The following is a 23487-nucleotide window of genomic DNA, read 5'->3' on the forward strand; positions in this document are numbered from 1 at the left end:
TATCTCATCGTCATCATGTGTATTTTAATGATGGAAAGAGGAAAAGGCTGCTACCATTTTACTCTTTGTGTGAAATTGAATTCATTTCAAGTTGTATTATCAATTATTATAGCAGTACTGTTTCGTGAAAGACAAAAGTAAGTACTGGTTACTTGAAAATTGTTTTGTTTTTTCAGAGTGCAAATTCACCTGCACCAGTGGTAAATGCTTGCATCTTGGTTCGTTGATTTGTAACCAACAGAATGACTGTGGGGATAATAGTGATGAAGAGAACTGTCAACTTGTAACAGAACATCCACCACCCAGTATCTTCAGTTGTAAGTACATCTTCTTTGTGTGTGCATCTGAATGTCCATGTCCATATTTGTGCATGTATGGGACATGGGTCATTTAAAAAAATACATTTGTGGCTGAAATTTGGTTCACAAATTTGGAAAGTTTGGAAAGATACTGGATGAAGTGGGAATGAAAGGTTGTATTTTCTGCATCAAGAGCAATTTGTAATATGTTTTTTTTCTACGTAGCTTTTCTGATTCAGGAAGTTTCTAAATCTGGAAAATAGTATAATCTTTTTCAGTACTTCAGTTGTGAACATGATTGTGATCTTATGGGACATACATAGTTACTGAGGTTATTGAGAAAGTTTGGTTCATAAATATTCAGCCCGCAATCATTTATTTTTCTACACTACTGGCAAAATGATTTTATGTCAATTTTCCAGTTTTTATATGCTGTCGAGGTCAATTTAACTGCACGAAGAAGTTATGGTATTTGTAATAGTTGTCCCTATTAAATGAATTTACTTTTGTTCTGAGACCAGCATCTGTTTCCCGGCTGGAAACATATACCGGGTTGAGTCTTAATTTATGTGTGTGTAAAATATTTTCTACTGCTAATTTTTTAAATATAAAAACCTTCTGATATAGACTGATAGCACCCATAATTGTTCTCTCTCTCTCTCTCTCTCTCTCTCTCTCTCTCTGTATTTTGCATTGATTGGTATACACTGAGCTTTTGTTGTCTTAGTTGTTTGTATTTTGGCATCAAACTTTCTGTAACATTTTATTGAAAAGTAAGAAACTGAAGATTTACAATTCAGCTTTTTGTAGGGAAAAACAATTTTCTAAGAAAATCTCTGCTCAATAAGTACAGTAGAAGTGCCATTACCATGTTTCGTTTGCTCTGCTATGTTAAGGCACTGTATGACATCAAAAATTGTCCTCCTTGATGCTTGAAATTTCCCCTTCTGGATTGCTGTTGCTAATGCAATATAGCTCAGAGATGCCTTAATCTAGTAAGAAACTAACACATTTTTTACACCCTTTCTAAACTATGTCTTTCCAGCTAGGCTTGAAAATTGTTTGGCTGTAAATCTGTTGTATATACAGTCCTACTCTTTTCACCACCTATCAGATAATTCCTGTACCCTAGTGGAATAAGGCATGTGACACATTTTCCTTAATGATTAGTCCTGTTGGCAGCACAAACCATTTGAACCCTTGTTGAAGTAATGGGATAGGCACACCTATTTTAGTAAAGAATTACAACTGATATACTACATTTTTTTAACCGGTTGTAGTTGGGGGCGGGTCCCCTGGGTATTTTAAATTTAAACTAGAACCACTGAAAAATCATGCAATGTACAAAATAGAAATAAGGTAGGCAAATAATTTTAGACATACCATTTTTGAAAAGTGACTGGCTGTCTACTTCCACAGTGGTTTCAGAGGTTTTGGACTCAAGAATGGCTGCTCTAAGACGCATTTTTTTTCTTGCCATATTCAACTCTTCCTATATGCAAAATTCCTGCTATTATGTGTAGCTTGTCCTGATCTGAATTTTTTTGTTGTAAATTACATATGGCTTAACTTGTGTTCGCAGAATTGTAGGTCTAACATGAGGACCTTTTAGACTGTAGTATTATGCAGGGCGCTGGTCAGACCGCAGTTGAAATACTGCATGCAATTTTGGGCACCACACTTCAAGAGGGATGTGGAGAACCTGGAGAGGGTCCAGAGAAGGGCCACACATATGGTTAAGGGCTTGCAGGCCAAACCCTATGAGGAGAGACTGGGGCACCTGGACCTCTTCAGCCTCCGCAAGAGAAGGTTGAGAGGCAACCTTGTGGCTGCCTATAAGTTCATCATGGGGGCACAGAAGGGAATTGATGAGGCTTTACTCACCAAGGCACCCCTGGGGGTTACAATAAATAACAGCCATAAGCTAGCAGAGAGCAGATTTAGACTGGACATTAGGAAGAACTTCTTCACAGTTCGAGTGGCCAAGGTCTGGAATGGGCTCCCAAGGGAGGTGGTGCTCTCCCCTACCGTGGGGGTCTTCAAGAGGAGGTTAGATAGGCATCTAGCTGGGGTCATCTAAACCCAGCACTCTTTCCTGCCTATGCAGAGGGTCGGACTCGATGATCTATTGAGGTTCCTTCCGACCCTAACATCTATGAATCTATGGTTGCCTTTGAATTTCCATGTGGCACTCAAGATGATGTTTTTATCTTATGAAGCCCCAAATGTCTTTGTAAGCTGGTATACAATAACAATGTTTATATCCTGCTGCACTTGTAATCATCATACTTAGAAATAGCATGGAGGAGCTAAAAGACCAGTCTCCTTGAAGAGTTCTCGGTGCTACAGTCTTTTACCTTCTTGCTGTGCAGATCCAGGGGCTGTTAACATGCTAGAAATGTGTTGAGGCTTGTTTCTTATCTCAGGCATTTAGAAGAACCACTGAATTAAAAATATGTAGGGGTTTGAGGGTACTCAAGAGTTCATCTAGCTCATCCCCTTACTTTGAGACAGCATTAAGTTTACCTAGACAGATGTTTGCCTGATCTATTCTTAAATAGATCAGTTCAATGATGACTTTCATACCCTTCCTGGGTAATAGGTTCCAATGCTAAGCTACACTTGGAACTGGCTTTTTTGTCTTAAAATATAACCTAAATTTCCTTTGCTTCAAATTAAGCCAGGTATTAGCCATTTTACCCTCAATAGGCAAGGAGAATAATTGATCACCCTTTAACAAATTTTTGCCTATTTGATAACTGTTATCATGCCTCCACCTCACTCTTCTCTTTTCTAAGTTAAAAACTGCCTGTTCTTTCATGTTTTCTAAACCTTCTATCATTTCTGCTGCTCTCCTTTGTATTCTCTGTCCAGTTTGTTTACATCTTTCTTAAACTGCAGTGCCCAAAAATGGGCATGGTACTCCAATCCAGCGGAGGCCGCACAGTGCTAAGTAGAGAAGAATAATTACCTCCTGTCAGCACTGTACCTAGACTCAAGGCAGCCCTGGGTGAACTTTTATTATTGGGCCCCTCTTCGCCAGAGATAATGATGATAAAAAAATTACCATTTTCGGGCCCCTTTCTGTCAGTCCCAGGCAGCTGCCCGGTTCACCCATGCCTGTGTCTGGTCCTGCCTCCTGTATCATACAGATGATATCCCTTGTTAATACATCTTAGAATGGGATTTCTTTTTGTAACAGCATCACAACAAGATGGTTTTTAGGAAGAAGGATTTAATGTATTTCTAGGTATATTAATGAGAGTCTCAACAGTGCTCTACTCAGCATTGGCGAGACCACACCTGGAGTACTGCATCCAGTTCTGGACACCACAGTTTAACAAGGATGTGGACAAGCTTGAGAGAGTCCAGAGAAGAGCCACCCATATGATCAGAGTCTTAAAAGGCAAGCCATATGAGGAAAGGCTGAGGGATCTGGGACTCTTCAGCCTGAGGAAAAGAGGGCTGCGAGGAGACCTGGTAGCAGCTTACCGCTACACTAAGGGAGCACATCAAGGGCTTGGCGAGCAACTGTTCACCAGGGCATTTGAGGAGAAAACCAGGAATAATGGCCACAAACTCCTGGAAGATTGATTCAGGCTTCACATTAGGAAAAATCTTCTTCACAGTCAGGGTGTCCAGACTGTGAAATAATCTCCCTACAGAGGTGGTACAATCGCCTACCCTAGAAATCTTCAAGAGGAGACTGGATGGTCACCTTGCTGGGGTCCCCTGACCCCCAGTTACCTTTCCTGCCTCATGCAGGGGGCTGGACCTGATCTTCCAAGGTCCCTTCCGGCCTTACAATCTATGAGAGGGTTAACCATTAGCTTACCTGTGGTGAAATGCGGGGTCCTTTGTCATACTGGGTATCGATATAAGATTGTGGATTTTAATTGATTTTAAACCCAGAGCACAAAATGGGACTCCATTAGTAGAGAAATGTTTATTTGAAATAAAAGGAATCCATAAAAATAATGTATGGGGAAATATTTTGTCTTAATGCAGTGTTTTTCAACTTGTGGTCTGCAGACACTTGGGGGTCCACAAACTATGTGTAAGGGGTCTACAGAAGTTGACTATGATCAATCAAAAGTTTGTGAATACAAACTTACAATTCAGAGGGGTTTGCACCTCCATTTGAAATTTCCAAAGGGGTCCGCAACGGAAAAAAGGTTGAAAACCACTGTCTTAATTGTAAACCAAAGTGCAAAAACATAGAAGCCAAGAGAAGAAATAATACGTATTTAAACAGTGTTAAATGAAAGAGGTTTAGTGGTATTTATCATCTGTTGGTCATTAAATAGATTGTTAAACGATATAAATTAGTACTGATATGTTATGCAAAAGAACATTGTTATGATATGGCAAAAGACCTTATGGCCTATTATCCTTTCAGCTTAGGAAATAATTTTCTAGACTACATATTAAGTAAGGTTGCTAGGCTCTAAAGAGGTGACATTTTAAATTAAAATATTGTTCCATGCTTTTGCTCTGTATTTGTAATAGTAACTCCCAATGAGAGTATTAGATGGCTTGAAATGTCCCAGCTGATAAGGTTTCCTTTGAGGATAGCAAATGCATGATTGTTCGTCCCTCTATCAATGACAAAAAGATAATTAAGTAATATAGAAGAAATTCTGAGGTTGCAAGAGTTATTTTCAAACAACCATTTATATCAGTTAGGATCATCATGTTTTTGCTCTATTCTAGCACCTTTTGGGAAGATGTATGCTACTTCCCAAACAATTTACAGAAAATTGTATTATTGAAACAAAACGCAAATAGATTAGAACGGCACCTTGGTCCAGCAGGGCTGTGTCCCCATTCTCTCCCTTGGAATCACTTGTCTTTAGATAACATACCTTGTCAGTAAGAAAGTGCTAATGGCTTCTATTGATATTTCAAAGCAACTCTTATTCTGATTCTGTATCTTTCTATTTAAACAATATTTATCTGGTTTAACAATGTGAAACAGAATGTTCCCTTGATATCCTCCCGTTCCCCCCTCCCCCAAATAATAATAATTATAAAATAGATAACACTGTTTTAAATGTTCTGCTTTTATTTATTTAGCCTCGATACCAATTAAACCTATTCTAAGGAGTGCATTCCTTAGCTACCAGTGAATTTCTCATTTTCCTGCTGGCCAGTAGCAAATACCCTGAGGTAGCTCACTTTCATTTAATCTTTGCGACGAGGGGCAGAATAATAATACTGTGACACATCTGACACATGGACCGTACTACAGCATACGGGTGTGTGTGTGTGTGTGTGTGTGTGTGTGTGTGTGTGTGAACACTTTTTGTATCAGGTCTGTTAAGAGCAGCCTTTGCTACGTCACATTTTTATACTAGGAATGCTACTCATTCAGTCTTTCCAAGTATTGGACCTGAAGTCCTCCACCTGATATGTTAGTTTAACTAAAGAAATATGTGTTTGTAGTCTTGAGGCCTGGTGAGTTTTCCTTGTCTGACTTAACGGAAAGAACCCTTTTTCCACTTGATACCTTTGTCCCTGTACAAACAACAGTGATTAGAGCAAATAGGCCATACCTGCAGCCAGGAGAAAGCATGTTTGCTAAGACATTAACATTCTGTTGTACTCAAGAAATGTTTTAGACTGAGCAGGTGTCAATTGCTCAAGATAAATCCTAAAAGGTTTATCTTGGCCAGTTAACATGTTAATTTGTGTATCTGTAGCATGGACCATGTTAACGTATTCAGATGCACCTTATTTTTCCTCATGACGGCATGGCACAAAGTATGCTACATGCCTAATTGCAGGCCCAATGTATATCAACTCATGGAAGCATAATTTATGATTAATATTATTGCTAACAGTAATTATAATTGTTTAGTATTATGATAATGAGGCACTTACTCCAAAGCAACTATGTCTTTGTTCACAGGTCTACTGTACACTTGTAACAGAAATCTGTGCTGAGGAGAAAAGGACAAAAATGCAACTTAATGTTCATTGAATAGGAATTCAAAGGTAGAGTTTTAAAAGTTACAGTATTGGGCTCTGTTATGCCCTGAAAAGTTACTGTACACTTATGTCTGACCTGTAAAAGTAGGACTGGCTGAAGAATTCAAACAATGTGCTTCTTTCTAGCAGAGCACAGTTCATTTGTCAGAGGATTTTCCTGCATCTTACAACCAGTGCCTCATCCTGCCTTGGCTGTTAGGATGTAATTGTATTTTGAAAGTGGCATAAGAAAATTAGGTGATTGTTTGTAGCACGTGGTACTACAAGCAAATATAATTGTGAAATTTTGCATCTCCTAGAGATGGCAGGCTTTTTAGTCTCGATTTGCTTGGTAGAAACTGCTGGTTAACTGGTTATCTTTGTAGCAGTTTCCCTGTGCACGCTGGCTAGCAATCTGAACACAAACATTGACATGTATGGACAAATTAGCTGACCTCTAAAATAAGAGATAATGTAGCTCACATCACATGCAACCTGATGTGAACATAAATTTTAAGCTTTCAGTATTGATGAGCCTGGTGCTTCACTGCCATTTGGGTTAGAAATATTTGCTTGAAGATCTTTGTTTTCCTTAGTCAGGTACAAAACTGCTTCTCTCTCTTCTTCCCCCCTCTCCCAACCCATGACAGCAATGCACCTTGTAAAAATGGGTAGGGGCTCTGAAGAATAATTCTGTTTTAAAAACAAGAAAGCAATCAAAGGAAAATATTTTGTTTAATAAAAAAATAGAAAAGTTTAAAGAGGCCTTTGGCATCATTCTCTTACTGTGACACTGAATTTATACAGATAAAAACAACCTTTTAGATTTACATTTTGATTGCGTTTCTGCTTTCATGTGTGCTGGGCTGTCCCACTTCAGGTGAAATTTATCCATTTCTTTAAATATTTAGCAGTCTAGTGTAGATGTTAATGAAAGTCTGGCACTGCTATTTTGAGAATTGCAACAATGATAGTAATTTTCAGTGTCAGATTACTGCTTCTCAGAGGAAAAGGGAGATGGGAGGAGGAGAGAGAGAGAAAAATTGTTTCGGTTCTAATAGAGTTTGTCATCAGCCTGGCTGTGCCAGACAGATGGATCATGAATACTGTCTAGACGCTCTCTGCCTGAGTGGAGCTGTGGTCTCTAAGGACAAGCAATGAGACGCCGGCTTAAGTAACTGGGGAAAGTCAGGACGCGCTCTCCTCTAATCAGATAGCAATCAATGCAGATCCCGCTTCACTGGACAACAGAAAAGGTCCTCTGTTACTGATAACAGGTCAATACTGATTTCAGCTGGAACTTGTCTAGTATTAGGCTTTAGAAAGAAAGAGAGAGGTGTAGTATTATAACACTATTGATTTCGGCTGTATACATCCAGAGACTGCAGAATGATTTGATTTGGGAGATGGGGAGGTGGAGAAACCATCATCTTACCATAACACACACACACACACACACACACTTTCTGTCTATATAAATAAATAAAATGTGTGTGTTTATGGTATACATATATTTTGTGTGTGTGCGTGTGCACACACACCAGTTTAATTACCTGTATATATTGATTGTTTAGTTACACCATATGCTCGGAAATAGCCTTGCTGGTTACTTTCCTTGGTTTAGCCTGGATTTTCAGGAAGATTTTATTAATTGTTTTCTTTTTTCTGAACTTTTTCATCATTTACTATTCAGATGAGTTTATATATCATATCAAGTTGCAAGACAGTCCTTTGCTAAGGGGAAGCTGTGCTAACAAGGTAAAGCCTTTAGTCTGAAGATTTCATTTAGTTTAATGATCTTCCATCCTGCTAGATATTTTTCCTCTGTTCCTGTACACAGATTGTTGCTTAATAAGTAAAACTGTGTGAAACAGTTAGAAATTCAGGTTTTCTTAATAGCCAGGATTTCTAACAAAAAACTTAGTTTAATAAATTTGACAGATTATTGGAAAGAGCAAGATGACTATCCATTACAGAATGAACCCACAGTGCTCTCAGTTCTGGTTCTTTCTATAAACCCAGATGCTAAATTGAATATGCTGGTGGTTAGTTTACAATTAGAAAGTCCTTTTTGTTTTAATTGTTTAACTTACTCTTTCACCTTAAAGTGCTGGAAGCCATAAACAGGAAGTGAGCTTGCTTTTAATATAATGTAATCATCATACATTTTGCAGTCCATTAAGAAAAAATGTCTGGGTATGTAAATCTAAATGAACAAAGCATCTTCTGAGAGCTCTCTCTAAATTTTGAATTTACTTTTTTATTTGGATTTTTACAAAATATATATGTTAAAAAAGCTATTTTTCATTGTTCAAATGGAGTGAAATTTGGGCTCAGTTAAGTTAGTGGTATAACTCCAGCAGACTTAATTGGTGTAAGAAGCATCCCTGGTTCTCCTGGAATCTTACTCTTTTGTCAACCAACGGCCTGTCCAGCTTTCAGGCAGTGGGGGCTGCAGACCCATGGCTGTCTGCTCGGTGGGTCATTGATCTGGGGGCTACATGGGGCATGGCATTGAGTAGGCTGCCTGGCCCCTGCCATGTGCACACAGTGAGCAGCCCAGCTCCCCCCACCTCCTCGCTGTGTGTGCCAGGTGTTGGGGGAGGGGATGGTGGTTTGACAAGAGCCTGCAGGATGTACGCTAATCCTTCAGGGGCTGCATGTGGCCCACAGGCTGCTCTGAAGTAAAGGTGCAGCCATGTCAGCCGTGTAGTAAATGATGCAGACTCCCTGAGTTTGTAGCTGCCTACAGTGGAGTTGAATTCCAGCCCTGGTAAGGCAGACAAGATTCCTTGGGTGAATTTCCATTACAGTTTCACAGTGTTTCCATCTAAACACTCACTACAACTTTACAGGAAACCAGGGAGGGGAAGGGGCAGTGGCCTTTTTATTATATCCTGCAAATTAACCGTTGGGAATCTAGTATTTCATAGTTAATGACACTGTTCATCTGACAAGAGCTGAACTAAACTGTATTTCCCCTTAGTCAGAGAAAGCATAGACTGGATTTTCCTCTTTGTGTCCCCAGTTTCTTTAATCTTTTCTCGATTCCTTGAAGCCACTGGTCTTGGGTAATGCCATTTAATACTAAGTACTGTAGATGGTACTCTCTATGATATAGTTTGCCCCAAGCATGTCACACCTGTCCTCCACTCTCTGTACTGGTTTTCTGTTGACTATGCAGTCTAATTTATTTTTTTCCTTCAAAGCGCCCAATGGTTTGGGCCTTGCACATCAAAAAGATCAGCTAAAACTTTAGAATATGCAGCTCATGTTCAACAAATCTGTCTTTCAGGTAAAATGGTGCTTTCTACCTTAAAGGTAAAGCAAGAGACCGTGCTTTCTCAGAGTCAGATCTGAGACCTTGGAAATGAGCTCTCATAGGAGCACGTGCCCTCCTAGACCAAGGAGCCTGGTCCAAGGAAAAGGTTTTTGACACTCCTTTGACCTGCCTCCTCCATCAGAAGCATGCAATACAGCAAGCACTTGGAAATGTAAACAGAGAACAAATCTAAAACCCCAAACCTACCACAACAAAGCACTATACTATATACAGAATTCTCCTCCTGGAGAGAAAGCAAGAGAAGGAGAATGGACCATGCAACAATCGTTAAGAAAGAGGGCCAAATAAGAACTCTGTGAATAGAATTAACTTCAGCGTATCTTAATATATATAGCACATTTTTTCCTCTCCCGAAATTTTCATCTGTTGAGCATTTTAGTTATAGAATTCAGTAGGAGTTGTGTGGCCAGATCTTTGTGCAATTTTTGGATGCAGTTTTTTTTAATCTTTGTTTGAGTGTTAAAGTCTATTTATTCCCTCTCATTCATTCAGATAGGAGTTATTCAATGATGATTCTAATTATGAATGTTGCATCTGTACTATGCTTGCACTTTGATTTTACAGGTGTCTAGATGAGCAGTCACTAACCATATCTACTGTATGGCACTGGAAACCTTTGGATGAGCTTTTCCTAAGAACTCACCTAGTAAAAGAGAGTGTTTATATTTTCATCATTTTTAAAGCAATAATGGGGAGGGTGTTTTTAACAAAAAACAAATTTGTATAATGAAGTCAAATAACAAGCCAAATAGATAATCCTCCTTCATTCTGAATACTGCAGTGCCTAATATTTGATCACTTTTTTATTCTGCAGATGTATGTCTGACCTGTACCTCCAGAGACTCTTCATATTGCTGATAAAATGAACAACATTAATTTCTCTTAAGCAAAAACATGTTGTCCTAGGTAACCATCCTCTAATGCATTCACATTTTAAAGTAACACTTGTGATTAAAGAAATATGTTGTATGGATGTGCATATTCTGTGTACATATACATACAGAAGGTTTAGTGTTTGTTGTTTGTGGACGTGTCTGTGTGTAACATAATATGTACATACGAGTTATATATCAGGAGAACTAGTATATACAATTATAAATTACTGAATTCATGATGATGTAACATAAAATACACTTTTTTTCATCTGTTTCACCAAAAATGCCGTAGTTCCTATTAGGTTATTTGAGATGCTTCTTTCTGTACTACTAAAAGTACCGTAATATAATTTGTAAAAAAACAACAAAAAAAGTCTAAATATTATAACAAATACCTGAAGTTTCTATTCTGAGTTATTTGCTAAGGCTGAGAACCAACCATTTGTTGTGTAGACTAAAAGCACGTGGCTCAATGAGGTACTGAGAAATGAGGTTCTGCTTTCCTCTTTGTGCATCTGTCTGTGTGTGTGTATATATGTAATGTTTAGTAGAGACCATTGGAATAATGAAATTCCTTCAAAGAACTGTATTTGAGAAGACCAAAAAAAAGTCACATGTTCTTTCCTGAGATTTCCTGAGAAGATAGATCTTGGAGCAGATACAAAACTATGCTTTTTTAGTGGTTATTGCACTGTTTTGTAAGATAAAGTGACTGGTGCATTGTTAATCAAAATGTAATGCTTTTGATGCATAGTAAGCTGCCTCTTATTTGTACTAACTTTTTTAAAACAGAACATGACATGTCCATAATGTTTAGGTCTTGATTAAAAGAAATAAAGTTAAGCATGTGCTTATGCACTGTTCCTGAATATAGAAGCATCCATGAATCTGTATCTAATTGTTTAATTTTGTGTTTAGTTCTAAGATGCCCCAACCCTAGTACTATCAGAATATATGTAACTGACTATTTGTCACAGCAAAATGAAGTGGAATTGTGAATGCGTCAGAATTTAAAGATGCTTGTGGGCCAGCACAGCTCATGTAAATATTTAGTGTAGCATATCTTCCTTTAAGATAACAAAATCCAGTTTGGTCTAAAACCTGCTTCTTTCAAATATTTCTTTAAAAGTAGTAATTTAACATCATAATGTCCAGTCAAATGAGTACCCTGGAGAAATACTTTACTGCTTTGAATATAAAGAGCACAGCATTTCTGTCCCAGTGAGAGAATTTAGTACTAAGACAGGGGAAGCACTGGTGGGGACATAGGTGCCAACTTTGGTTTTTGCTGGTGGATGCTTACAGATGTAAAACCCTGCCAAAAAATGGTGTTTTAATTTAAACTTGGCACGTTCCTGTGCCAAACCCCACATGTGCCCAAAAGAGGCAGTGTATTACTTCAGTGTGGTTCTGCAGCATCTGTAAAGATTGGGTTCTTTATTGAGGCTTTTCTGGCACTTTTATTTAATAGCTGATTGAATCAGCTTTAGCTAAAAGTGCCAAAAAGCCCTGCTGAAGCGCCTGATCTTTACAGACACTGCAGAGCCAGGTTGAAGTAATGTGCTACTGCTTCCAGTAAAGCAGTTTTAGTTTTTTAACATTTGCAAGCAAACCAAAACAGCTGTGGGTCGTGGGTGCTGAGCACTTATTAATTTTTTTTGGCAGGTGCTTAAGCCCCAGAGCACCCACGGAGGTGCAAGGGGAATGGAGAGAAGGCACTGCTTAGATGTGGCATTGAGAAAAGATGATTCTTAGAGATCCCCTGGAACATTAAAAATACCATAGCAGAAGTCTCACAAACCAGCAGACATTTATTCCTTAAGCACCTGCCTTTTCACATTATGACATTTTAGATGTGGGACCCACAAGTGCTTGTAACAAATGAATTTATTTCATTCTTATTCTGAGAGAGACCATTCGTGTATTTCTCACTTATTTTCTTGAAAAAAATGGATTTTTTTAAACTACATGATCTGAATTAGTGTTAAAAAATAGTCAAAATTTAGGGACTGTAGTAGAATAATGAAAAATTAGATTATATGTAATAATGGACCAGTTTCATCCAGCTGTGAAAACAGACTTGAGTTTGGCCTATTAAATGTAAAATAAGAACAAACACCACTTGTGAGAGAGAGTCTGATTCTTCAGCTTACAAGGTTCATAGATGTATAGAAGTAGGGGCAGAGGGGACCTGAGCAGATCATCTAGTCTGACCTCCTGCCCTGGGCAGGAATGAATACAGGGCTTTTATGACCCCTACTAAGGTTAAGCTCAAATGACCCTAGCTAGGTAGTTATCAAGCCTCCTTTTAAAGACCCCTAAGGTAGGAGCTAGCACCACTTCCCTTGGAAGCTGGTTCCAGATCCTGGCTGCCCTGACTGAAGTAGTGCCTCCCGATGTCTAGCCTGAACCTACTCTCAACCAACTTGTGGCCATTGTTCCTTGTTACTCAGGGAGGCGCTCGGGGGAACAGGGTCTCACCCAATCCCCTCTGGTCCCCCTGCTAATTTTATAGACAGCCACTAGATCCCCTCTCAGCCTTCTCTTGTGAAGGCTGAACAGGTTCAGGTCCCATAGCCTCTCCTTGTAGGGCCTGCTCTGCTGCTCCCTGATCATGAGAGTGGCCCTCCTCTGGACCCTCTCGATGCTGTCCACATCCCTCCTGAAGTGCGGCACCCAAAACTGAACACAGTACTCCAACTGTGGCCTGACCAGGGTTGCATAGAGGGGGAGGATCACCTCCTTGGACCTGCTCGTGATGCATCTGTGGATACATGACAAGGTGCAGTTAGCCTTGCTGACTGCGTCCTCACATTGGCGGCCCATATTCATTTTGGAATCGATAATGACTCCAAGATCCCTTTCTGCCACTGTGCTTTCAAGAAGAGAGTTCTTCAGCCTATAGGTATGTTGCTGGTTCTTCCTGCCCAAGTGCAGAACCCTGTACTTGTCAATATTGAATCCCATCCTATTCACATTTGCCCACCCCTGTAACCTGTCCGGGTCCAGTTGTATACTGTCCCTCCCTTCTAGCGTGCCCACCTTGCCCCAAATCTTAGTGATGTCAGCAAATTTGAACAGGGTGCTTTTCACCCCCTTGTCCAAATCGCTAATAAAGAAATTGAACAGTACGGGCCTGAGGACCGAACCCTGGGGACTCCACTGCCCACCTCCCTCCAGGTTGAATAGGACCCATCCACCAGCACTATCTGGGTGCAGCCCCCTAGCTAACTTGCAATCCATCTGACTGTGTAGCCATCAATGCCACAGTCACCTAGCTTTTTAATGAGAATGGGGTGGGAGACAATGTCAAAGGTCTTCCTGAAGTCCAGAAAGACTACATCCACTGTGACACCTGCATCCAGTTATTTTGTGACCTGATCATAGAAGGCTATCAGGTTGGTCTGACAGGACCTGCCCCTAATGAACCCATGCTGGTTGCCCTTGAGCAACCTCCCCCCTGCTGGTCCCTCCCAGATGTGCTCCTGGATAATTTTTTCAAAGAGCTTCCACAGGACCCAAGTATGATTAATGGGTCTATAGTTGCCTGGGTCCTCCCTCCTCCCTTTTTTAAAGATGGGGATCACGTTGGCCTTCCAGTTTTCTGGCACCTGGCCAGAGCACCGCCAGTGCTTGTAAAGCCATGCCAGGGGCCCTGCGATGACCCCTGCCAATTCCCTCAGCACCCTGGAGTGGAGAGCATCTGGACCTGCTGATTTGAACACATCCAGCCCTTCCAGAAGTTCCCTAACTCAGTCCTCCTTGACCCTAGGCCTGGCGGAGTCGCTCTTAAGTCCATCCAGTACCCCAATGGGGGAGAAGTTCCGGTCCCTGCTCAAAAAAATGGAGGCAAAGAATTTGTTAAAAAGGTCTGCTTTTTCATCTGGTGCAACCACCAGATTTCCAAGCGTATCCTGCAAAGGCCCTACGTTGCCTAGTGCCTTCTTTTTACTCCCTATATATTTAAAAAAGGACTTCTTGTTGTCCTTGATCCTTGTTGTTAGCCCTAGTTCCGTCTCTGCCTTAGCCTTCCTAACAGCCTCCCTACAGACTTGAGCGATGGAGGTATAATCCTCTTTAGTGATAGCCCCTCCTTTCCACTGGATTTACGCCTCCTTTTTGGCTTTCAGGCATTCCTGAATGCCTTTGACAAGCCAAGGGGGCTTTTGGGCACTCTTGCCTCCTTTCACTCGCATTGGGACGGTCACCCCTTGGGCTCGGAGGATCGTCTCCTTAAGGAACGACCAATCGTCTTGGACACCAAGTTCCCCTACACTCCAGAACCACAGTGCCTCTCCTACCAATCTCAACTTGTTGAAGTCAGCCCTCCTGAAGTCAAGGGCTACTGCCTTGCTGCAGGCCCTTGATACCCTGCGCTGGATGGTGAATTCCAGTAGGTGATGATTGCTATTGCCTAGGTGGTCGAGGACCTGGAGTCCCCTCACCAGGTCATCACCTGTGGCCAGGACCAGGTCCAGCAGGGCATTCCCCCTGGTGGGACTGTGCACCTCCTGGGTTAGGGGGAGGTCTTGTATCCCAGCAAGGAACCTACGTGAGTGGTCAGACCTGGCTGACTGCTCCTCCCAGCAAATATTTGAGTAGTTTAGGTCACCCACGATTACCACATCCCTTGACTTAACTGCCTCCGTGAGCTGACCCAAGAATTCCTGGTCCAGCTCTTCCCCCTGGTTCAGTGTGTGCGTGCGTGTAAGTGTGTGTGCGCAAACATGCACGTATGTATATGTTATACAGGGCACACATTTATTTTACATAAGAAGCATAAGAAATGAATAGCTATGAAGAACAAATACTAGCAGTTGCACATGAGTAGAAAGTTCTACAGCTTTGTCACTATGAAAACCCAAGTGTAAGATTTTTTTATTTTTAATTCAAACAGAAGTAGATATTGTTAAATTTGGGAATAAAGTGCAGTCCTGAAAAGATACCTTTGCTCCTGCTTTTCTGATCCAGTACCAGAGTAAACTAAGTAGAGGGAAGATAATTATTTCTCTCTGGGCATTTTTACGCTTGTAAGTGCTGCAGCACTGGGTGCTTTGAAAAGCAACCAACGCTGCACCACTTGCAGTTGTATAAGCAGCAAAATGCGTGTCAGTGTGTAGAAAATGGTGGCAGTGCACTTTTGAACTAAAAAACCATCTATGTGTTTTAGTCCAAAAGTGCACCACCACCACTTTCTCAATGCTGATGCGCATTTTGCTGCTTATACAACTGCACACAGCGCAGCACGGTGCGTGTTGGCTTGTGTGTAGAGCAGACTCAATTAATTGAATCTGCTCCAAAGTGGCAGATCTCCAGTGTGTCAGTTCCTGAACAGGTATGTGTATAAATGCCCTACACATGTAAAACATTTTGGTTGACTTATTCAGATTAAGTAACTTTCCTCCAAATAATACAATTGTCTTAATATGTACAGACAGTCAAAAAGTCTGAGGTTGAATCGATTCAGTTTTCTCAGGTTAGTTTAAGCTGTGTAAACGGAACCAATAAGCAAGTGATCAGACATTTATTTTTGATTTCTGGAAATGCAGCTACATGCCTGCAGTGGCTCAGGCCAGAAGCTGGGAGGTGCTAGTGCATGCCTTCCTGTTCGGCTGGAGCAGACAGCTTGTGCCAATGCTTGCCTGCCTTCCCTGTGAGGCAGGGTGTTTATGGGAGGTGCAAAGCATCTTGGCATGTTAGGGGACTGTGAGTTAACTTGAATCTGCATGGGATTTGGGACAGAAGTTCAATAACCAGTTTAACATACCAGTTAAGTCTGATACTACATTCATCTAGGTTTATATGCACTGAACTTCTGTTGTGTTACAGATTTGAACTGGTTTCCAATCACTTATACTAGTTTATGTATAACTTCTGTCTGTAGCCTTTAGAAGCTACTGCAGGTTATATAGTAGGGCTGTGAGAAGCTTTGGTCACTGATTCGATTCAGCGGAGATTCAGCAGCCAGATCTCTGAATCCAAATCAAATCAGGAGACCCTTTAATTTCTCTGAAATGAAATGGAACCCTCCGAATCAATTTGGAGAGACTCAATGATTCGGACATAGACACCACTTTAAATGTTTTTTCTATATACCTCAAGGTACCAGGTGGCTTGTGATGCTGAGATGGTGAGGCGGATGGAGCGTCCCACAGGAGCATGGCAGGGTCCTGTGTGCTTGGCAGCGGACCTGGAAGTGGACCATAAGCACTTCTGGTCCGCTTCCAGGTCCACCGTGGAGTACGCAGGGGACCCTCCCTGCGCACCCCAGCTTGGCAACTGGTGCCTCTTTGGTCTGGGAGGGGGGGCACCTGGGGTCTCCCCACGGCCAATCTCTCAGCTGGCGGGGAAGGTGGGGGTCCCTTGTATGCTTGGCGGTGGACTGGAAGTATTTTCGGTCCACTTCTGGGTTCACTACCAAGCACACGGGGGCGCTCCACCTGCCCCACCATCAGTTTTCACGAGCTGAGCCTGGTACCTTGAGGTATGTAGAAAAAAACATTTAAAGCTGTGTCTATGGCCAAATTGCTAATTCTCTGAATCAGCATCGACTCTTTAAATTCAGATTCAGCCAAATGGAATTGGGACAGTGATCTGAATCAATGAATTGAATTACTGTCCTCGATTCGGGCCGAATCCAAATTGAATACGCCCCGTTTTGCACACCCCTAGTATGAAGGTATGGGGGGCTGGATAGGACAACAGTATTTGCAGAAATCTCACCCTTGTGGAATTTATTGCAGTACCAGTAATTTTATTAGTGCTTCTCCCTCAACCCTTCTCTTCCCCTTTCGGAATTGCTGTGTAATAGGTTTGTGGGGGTGAAGGGGAATAAAAGAGTAGGGGGTGGAGTAACAATGACGCAGTATGAGAAGAGAGAGTCTGGCACCTAGTAGCACCTTGATAGAAATAGAAAGCTGTGATCACAGCATTAAAATATGCTAACAAGCTGCAGGAACTAATGGGCTGAATTTTTGCAGTGCAGATGTTCACCCGGCACTTGTACTGAATGCAGTAACAAATGTGTGGGGGCAATGATGATGATATTGTGTTCTTGGCAGTACTGTTTTCTGAAGTGATCTTTCCTTTCTTTATGTTTTGCTGAGATTTAGAATGTCCTCTTCCACAGACTAAAATAAAGTAGCTAAACTAAGCTAAACTAAAATACATGTGTAAAATGAATCTATACCTCTGAATTTCTTGGCAGTTTGCTTTCAGTTGACAGGAGGTATTAAGCAGTGATAAGTCAGTTGAGGCTTGTTTGGACAGGGCTATTTTTATTCAGACATGGAATATTGTATGAATATATTCAGTACTGAGGTGCAGGGAATGAGTTTCCGGATCCTCTGTTCATTTACTACATCTCCTGTTACAGACGTCAATATTTTTTAAATTGGGCTTGTTTGATGAGATGTAAAGAGCTATATGGAAACATATGTGAGAAACTATTCATACAGGTACTGATTTAAAAATAATCTTCCCATATCTCTTACTCTGTTAAGACTTTATGCTCTTTTGGAGAGAAATTTTACTTCCAGGTTCATATGTCTAACATCTCAGTCTGTTCATTCATGTCCCACCGATATGCATACTTCCTGCCCTCTTCACTGTCAATGTTTAGCAGATAAGACCAACTGTAATCTGTCTCTCTACTATCCACCCCACATCACCCTCCCCAGCTCCTTTCAGTGGTTTTAATAGTGGTCTTGACTTGTTTCCAGTAGGATCTGGCATTCCTGAAGAAATCTGCATTCAGGCTGGTGAATGATTTGCCAGATGCTGGTTTAACAAAAGTTTGGGGCAGGTGTGGGAGGGGTGGGGGTGAGGGATGGTTGTGAAGTGAAAGGCTCACATGACTTTTGTTTGTCATACTACTGTAGATTTTGTATGAATAACTGTCATTAGTGCCAGGATACTTAAATTGATGGTCAGTCATCAGGCCCTGGATATAGTGGTGATACTTTCCAGCAAGTGTATGTACAGTGCACCCAGCAATATAGAACTTCCAAATTGTGCCAGCATGTACTAACCCTATTATGAGGTATGGGAAAAGCAAAATCCATTGGTGTCTACTGGAAAAGGAAAGGCAGGCTGAAGTTACAGAAAGGCTGTGCAAAGGACAGCTCATCGGTCTGATGTAGGTTTCGTTTGTGTGACCTGGGAGGCATTAAGAAGTACAGGAAGTCATAAAAAACCTGCATATATATTAATGGCAGCTGAAGGAGGTGTTTTCTGGAAATCCCAGAACCCAAATTCAATTTAAATATTCACAAAGATGATACATATGTGATATAACTGAAAAAAATGTAGTTTGAAAGGTTAGCACATTATGAAATTCTGCAGAACTTTCAATGTAACATAATTTGTTATGCAATTTTGGCTATTTCTTAACATTAACAGTTTTTAATTAGCTTTAATTTTCAGTGCGAAAAAAGTAGAAGTAGACGAGGGATCTCTGTGCTTCCCTGCATCATAGGACAAAAATAAAGGAACATTAATTGAAGTTGAATGATGGTGAGCTCAAAAGTGATAATAGGAAATATGTTTTTCATACAATTCAGAATTAGATTGTGAAACTCATTGCCATAGGATGCTGTCAAAGGCATGTTCTTAGTGAAATGTGAAGGAAGATTGGTTATCTGTATCACAAGAATGTTTAGAATTATAACAATAAAAGTATGCTATAGAAAATGTATTAAAATCATGCTTCAGGCCTTAAAACAGATTTTGAACTACCAGAATTTACATAAAGGGCAGATTATCACACTTTTTTCTTATGTTTTTTGTACCATTTTCTAAAATATCTTAGATTGCACATGGTTAGGGATGGGTACTGGATGAGATGGACTAAGGGTCTATGTTAAATCCTGGAAATGTAAAACCAAAGTATCTGAAAGAAAATGTTCTTTCAACAGAGCATATAAATTTGTGTCACGTGATCAGACTTTCTACATAAATTAGCCTGCTAAACTTAATATAAGTAGTACTTAAAAAAAATTAGAATGCCATGCTGCGTGTTAGAGAACAGCTTCGACAAATCTAGACAGTTTTGTGAATCATCATTTTTTTTGGAGCAGATAGGGATTGCTGACTCATTTAACAGTGGGAACTGAGTTACCTCTGCTAGCTTTCTTGGTGCTGACACATACCAAGCATCAGCTTTGAGGAGAGCATCCAGCAGGCTTTAGGAGCACAAGGAGACAGAACAGGGTGTTGTGAAATGTACACTGGGGATTGAAGTTAGTTTAACCCCAAGTCCTTCCTACTCTTACAATAAACATAGGGGAAAACATGTCTACGTTTGATTCTTGGTAGCTTCTTAAAACCCTTTTTTGCTGTGGTAGCTCTCCTGGTTAATAGTCTGATTCTAAGCCTTCAAAATTGTAGTCTCTGTGGTGGTTTAAAAGCAAGGTACTGTAATCTGCATGCAGATCTTCAAATTAAATGAAAACAAATAGCAAATATTAATTCTAGTGAGTAGCGCTAACAATTTCTCCATTTATTGAAATACAAACAACTCAGTAGCTGAGGGTTTAGGAGAGAAGGGAAGTGACTGTGCATGTTAGGGGGCTGAAACAAAAGGGTTGGAAGCAGATGTGCATTCAAATACCCGCCAGATATTTCTCAAATGATGCTCCGGCAATAATTAGTGGTGTGAATGTTGAATAACATTGCCATTTGTGCTTTTAGCTAACTGTGCTACTTGGTTTGGTTGTATTCTTATTAGTCACTGCAGTTTTCCACAACTAATATAGCATCAATAAAAATATTTTGAAATATGGACAATGTAGAAATTAAAAAATGTCTTGATTGTAAAGACTAAACTCCTTGATGCAGATGAAAGTATGTCCAGTGCTGTTCGCTTTTACAAATCATGAAGAGAATATCAGTGGATGAACTCTGGAGATATAATCTGACTCATTCATTTAGCTTCCTGTCATGCTAATGTATCATAAGCAGCTCCTGTTTGACTTTCAATGTTAGAGCCTTCATTCTCAGCATACCTGTTTCAATTAACTATCAGCAAGAGAGTAGCCAGACCCTAAATTGCTTCAGATTGGTGGAGTATGGCTGGTAGTGTTACCTGAGTGGTGAATGATTCTTGGGAAAACTTTTATTGCAACTTGTATAAAATCTTCTATTTCCCAATACTAACACTAACTACCATAATACTATAATATAATGTTTTTAATTGCTTTCCATAGTAAAAATCATTTCTAGAACCCCTATTTCCCTTTTTGCACAGCAGTCTGGGCACATGTTCACTTTCTGCTGCTGCTCATTGTTTAAGATCATAGATAACAAGAAAGACCATTAATTTGCTAAAGTGGTTATGGAAATATCTGAGCATGTATACTGGGCTGTATTTCTGTTAAAAATCATCTAAACCTCAGAAGAAATTGTGGCTCAAAAATTATTGCCAAAAATGGAAGAGAAGGTTTTTTTTTTCTTTGATCTAGGTTCTGCATTTATAAAATGTATTTCTCACTCTTCCCTGAAACAACAACTTTCTTTTTTTTCCTCCACAGGAAAAGAAAAAGCTTGTAAATTACAAAAGAGAGCTTTTAATCTTTTCCAGGTAACGGGGGAAATGGTCTCTTTCTCTCTCCTCCTCCATGCAGAATACTAAATATAGTTATTCCCCCCACAATTGGAAGTCTTGTTTTGTTGAATACAAATGAGATATTTACTGGTTAACAAGACAGAGAGAGAAAGAGAAGCCTTTCAAGTACAATTGGGGCTTTGGAGATCTCTGTTTGAAAGACTAATCTCTGTATAAGTACAACTGTTTCTCCATATTGCCTAGGACACTTTAGTTGGTTGTTTAACCACATTTTCTGTAATGATTTTGTAAGGATGATACTTACCACAACTAATAGCTCTGCACCAAAGTATTTATATGCAGTAGAAACGGGTTTCAGAGAACTTTGAACTGCCTTAATGAGCCCAGAATTTGTTGTAGAATCAAGTGGTACTGAATAGAATTTAAGCATTTGGAGTGCTTATTTTTCCATTCCAAACCAGTTGTCTGAATGCTGCTGCTTGTTTAAGCCTCTATCCAAAAGGATCTCATATTATAGAGATTTCTAATAATATAGTTAGCTTCTACCTCCACTGAAATAGTCTTGGTATCTGCTGTGTCTGTGTAAGCCCCACTACGTGAAAGATTCTTTACTTCATTAAAGATTTTATTTTCTTCTAATCCAAGGAAAGAAAATATATAGTAGTTTCTTGAACTAAAATCACAGCGATGGGATTTAGGTAGGCAAAATATAATTACCCACACTGCAAATCTAACACAGGATGGAAAAGTGCCCTGGAATTCTTTAATGGCCACAAGTGGATATTACTCATTCTCTCCCTCTCTCTCTCTCTCTCTCTCTCTCTCCCTCCCTCTCTCTCTCTCTCTCTCTCTCTCACACACACACACACACCCACCCACCCACCCCTATTATAATTAATTATGGCTGTCAACCTGTGAAATTTCTTTTCCAGAGGTTATTTTCCAAATAAAGTGTCGGACTGGAACAACCTAGAGGATTGCCTATACATTCTAATAGTTTTTAAGATTTAAAAAGTTTTTAAATATGTTTTTATCCATTTCTTACTAACCATGGAGTCACTAGGCTTTTCTAAAAATCTGCTATTTCAGCCCATAAAAATAACTAGATTCCATATTTTTGGCTCTGTGTTGTGCTTTGTAATATTGTAACAGTACCAGATCCGGTTTGATAAGACATGTTTGGGTTCCCTACGTTTTTACAGTAAAGTTCAAGTCACAGCTGCTTTGGGTGTAGAAGAAAACTTCTGACAGAAGCTGAAAGCTTGGAGAATGTCGAGTCCAGTGGGCAGTGGTGAGCATGGTTAATTATGTCCCATATAAACTCTATCATAGAAAATTAGGGTTGGAAGGGACCTCAGGAGGTCAGATAGGCCAACACCGTGCTCAAAGCAGGACCATCCCCCAACTAGATCATTCTGGCCAGGGCTTTGCCAGCTAGGCCTTAAAAACCTCCAAGGATGGAGATTCCACCACCTTTCTAGGTAATCTATTCCAGTGTTTCACCACCCTCCTAGTTAGAAATGTCCTCAGATTCCAGATAGTATTACCATATTCATGTCATTTTTGTCAATGATAACTCTAACATAATAGAAGATGCACTGTTCTTCAGCACAGTATGTATTTTGACTGAATTTCTAGGACTGTGCCACGTGAAAACTCTCTGACTGCAACATTGAGGAGGGGTGTTTATACAGATATCTTTTGCGCTGTGACACACCGGAGATCTGGCACATTGGAGCTGACTCAGTTAATCGAGTCTGTTCTGCACATGAGCTGACATGTACCGTGCTGCATCCCTTGCAGTTTTATAAGTGACGAAACATGCGTCAGAACAGAGAAAATGGTGGCGGTGCGCTTTTGAACTAAAACACCTTTGATGTGTTGATCAAAACACCTTTGATGTGTTTTAATTCAAAAGTGGACTGCTGCCATTTTCTGTGCGGAGACATGCATTTCGCTGCTTATACAACTACATGCACTGCAGCGCTGGGTGCTTTCCAAAGTGCCTGGTGCTGTGGTGCGTACATATGTAAAAATGTCTGAGATGTTTAATTGAAATGACAAGTTGCAAAATTCTACTGTTTTATAGCAGTGTCACTATTTGAAAATGATAGCATCGGTTTCTTCATCTGGCTTAATAGAGGGCTAGAATATAAGAATGCCAATTAAACTTATTCACATGTAAATATGGGCAAAATAGCACTTGCACCTTTTCAGTGGTAGGTATGCAGGGTGTTTTATGATTAAATAAGGTCGTCTGTAGTCATGCCCTTCAGAGTTGAATAAAATGTGGACTACTTAGTTCTGTAATTCAGCCTGTGGTCCTTTTCATTTTATAAAGGAGATTTAGGCCTGGTATACACAGGTGAATCTTGATTTGAGCACCATCCACTTGATAAACAGTTATTTGCTGGGCATTGTAGTCCCATCATATTA

General features: G+C 40.2%; 1 protein-coding gene across 4 annotated transcripts in view; it reads left to right on the forward strand.

The window, feature by feature from the left end:
• The window catches only part of LDLRAD4 (low density lipoprotein receptor class A domain containing 4), a 479210-nt gene that overhangs the window by 236580 nt on the left and 219143 nt on the right, over positions 1–23487 (forward strand). For all 4 annotated transcript variants that reach the window (XM_019490346.2, XM_019490348.2, XM_019490345.2 and 1 more), the window contains one exon: positions 177–317. In XM_019490346.2, coding sequence (XP_019345891.1) covers positions 177–317 — 141 coding nt within the window. The remainder of the gene's footprint in view (positions 1–176; positions 318–23487) is intronic.

The sequence above is a fragment of the Alligator mississippiensis genome, chromosome 3 (assembly GCF_030867095.1).
Source record: "Alligator mississippiensis isolate rAllMis1 chromosome 3, rAllMis1, whole genome shotgun sequence".
In the NCBI taxonomy this organism is placed as follows: domain Eukaryota; kingdom Metazoa; phylum Chordata; order Crocodylia; family Alligatoridae; genus Alligator; species Alligator mississippiensis.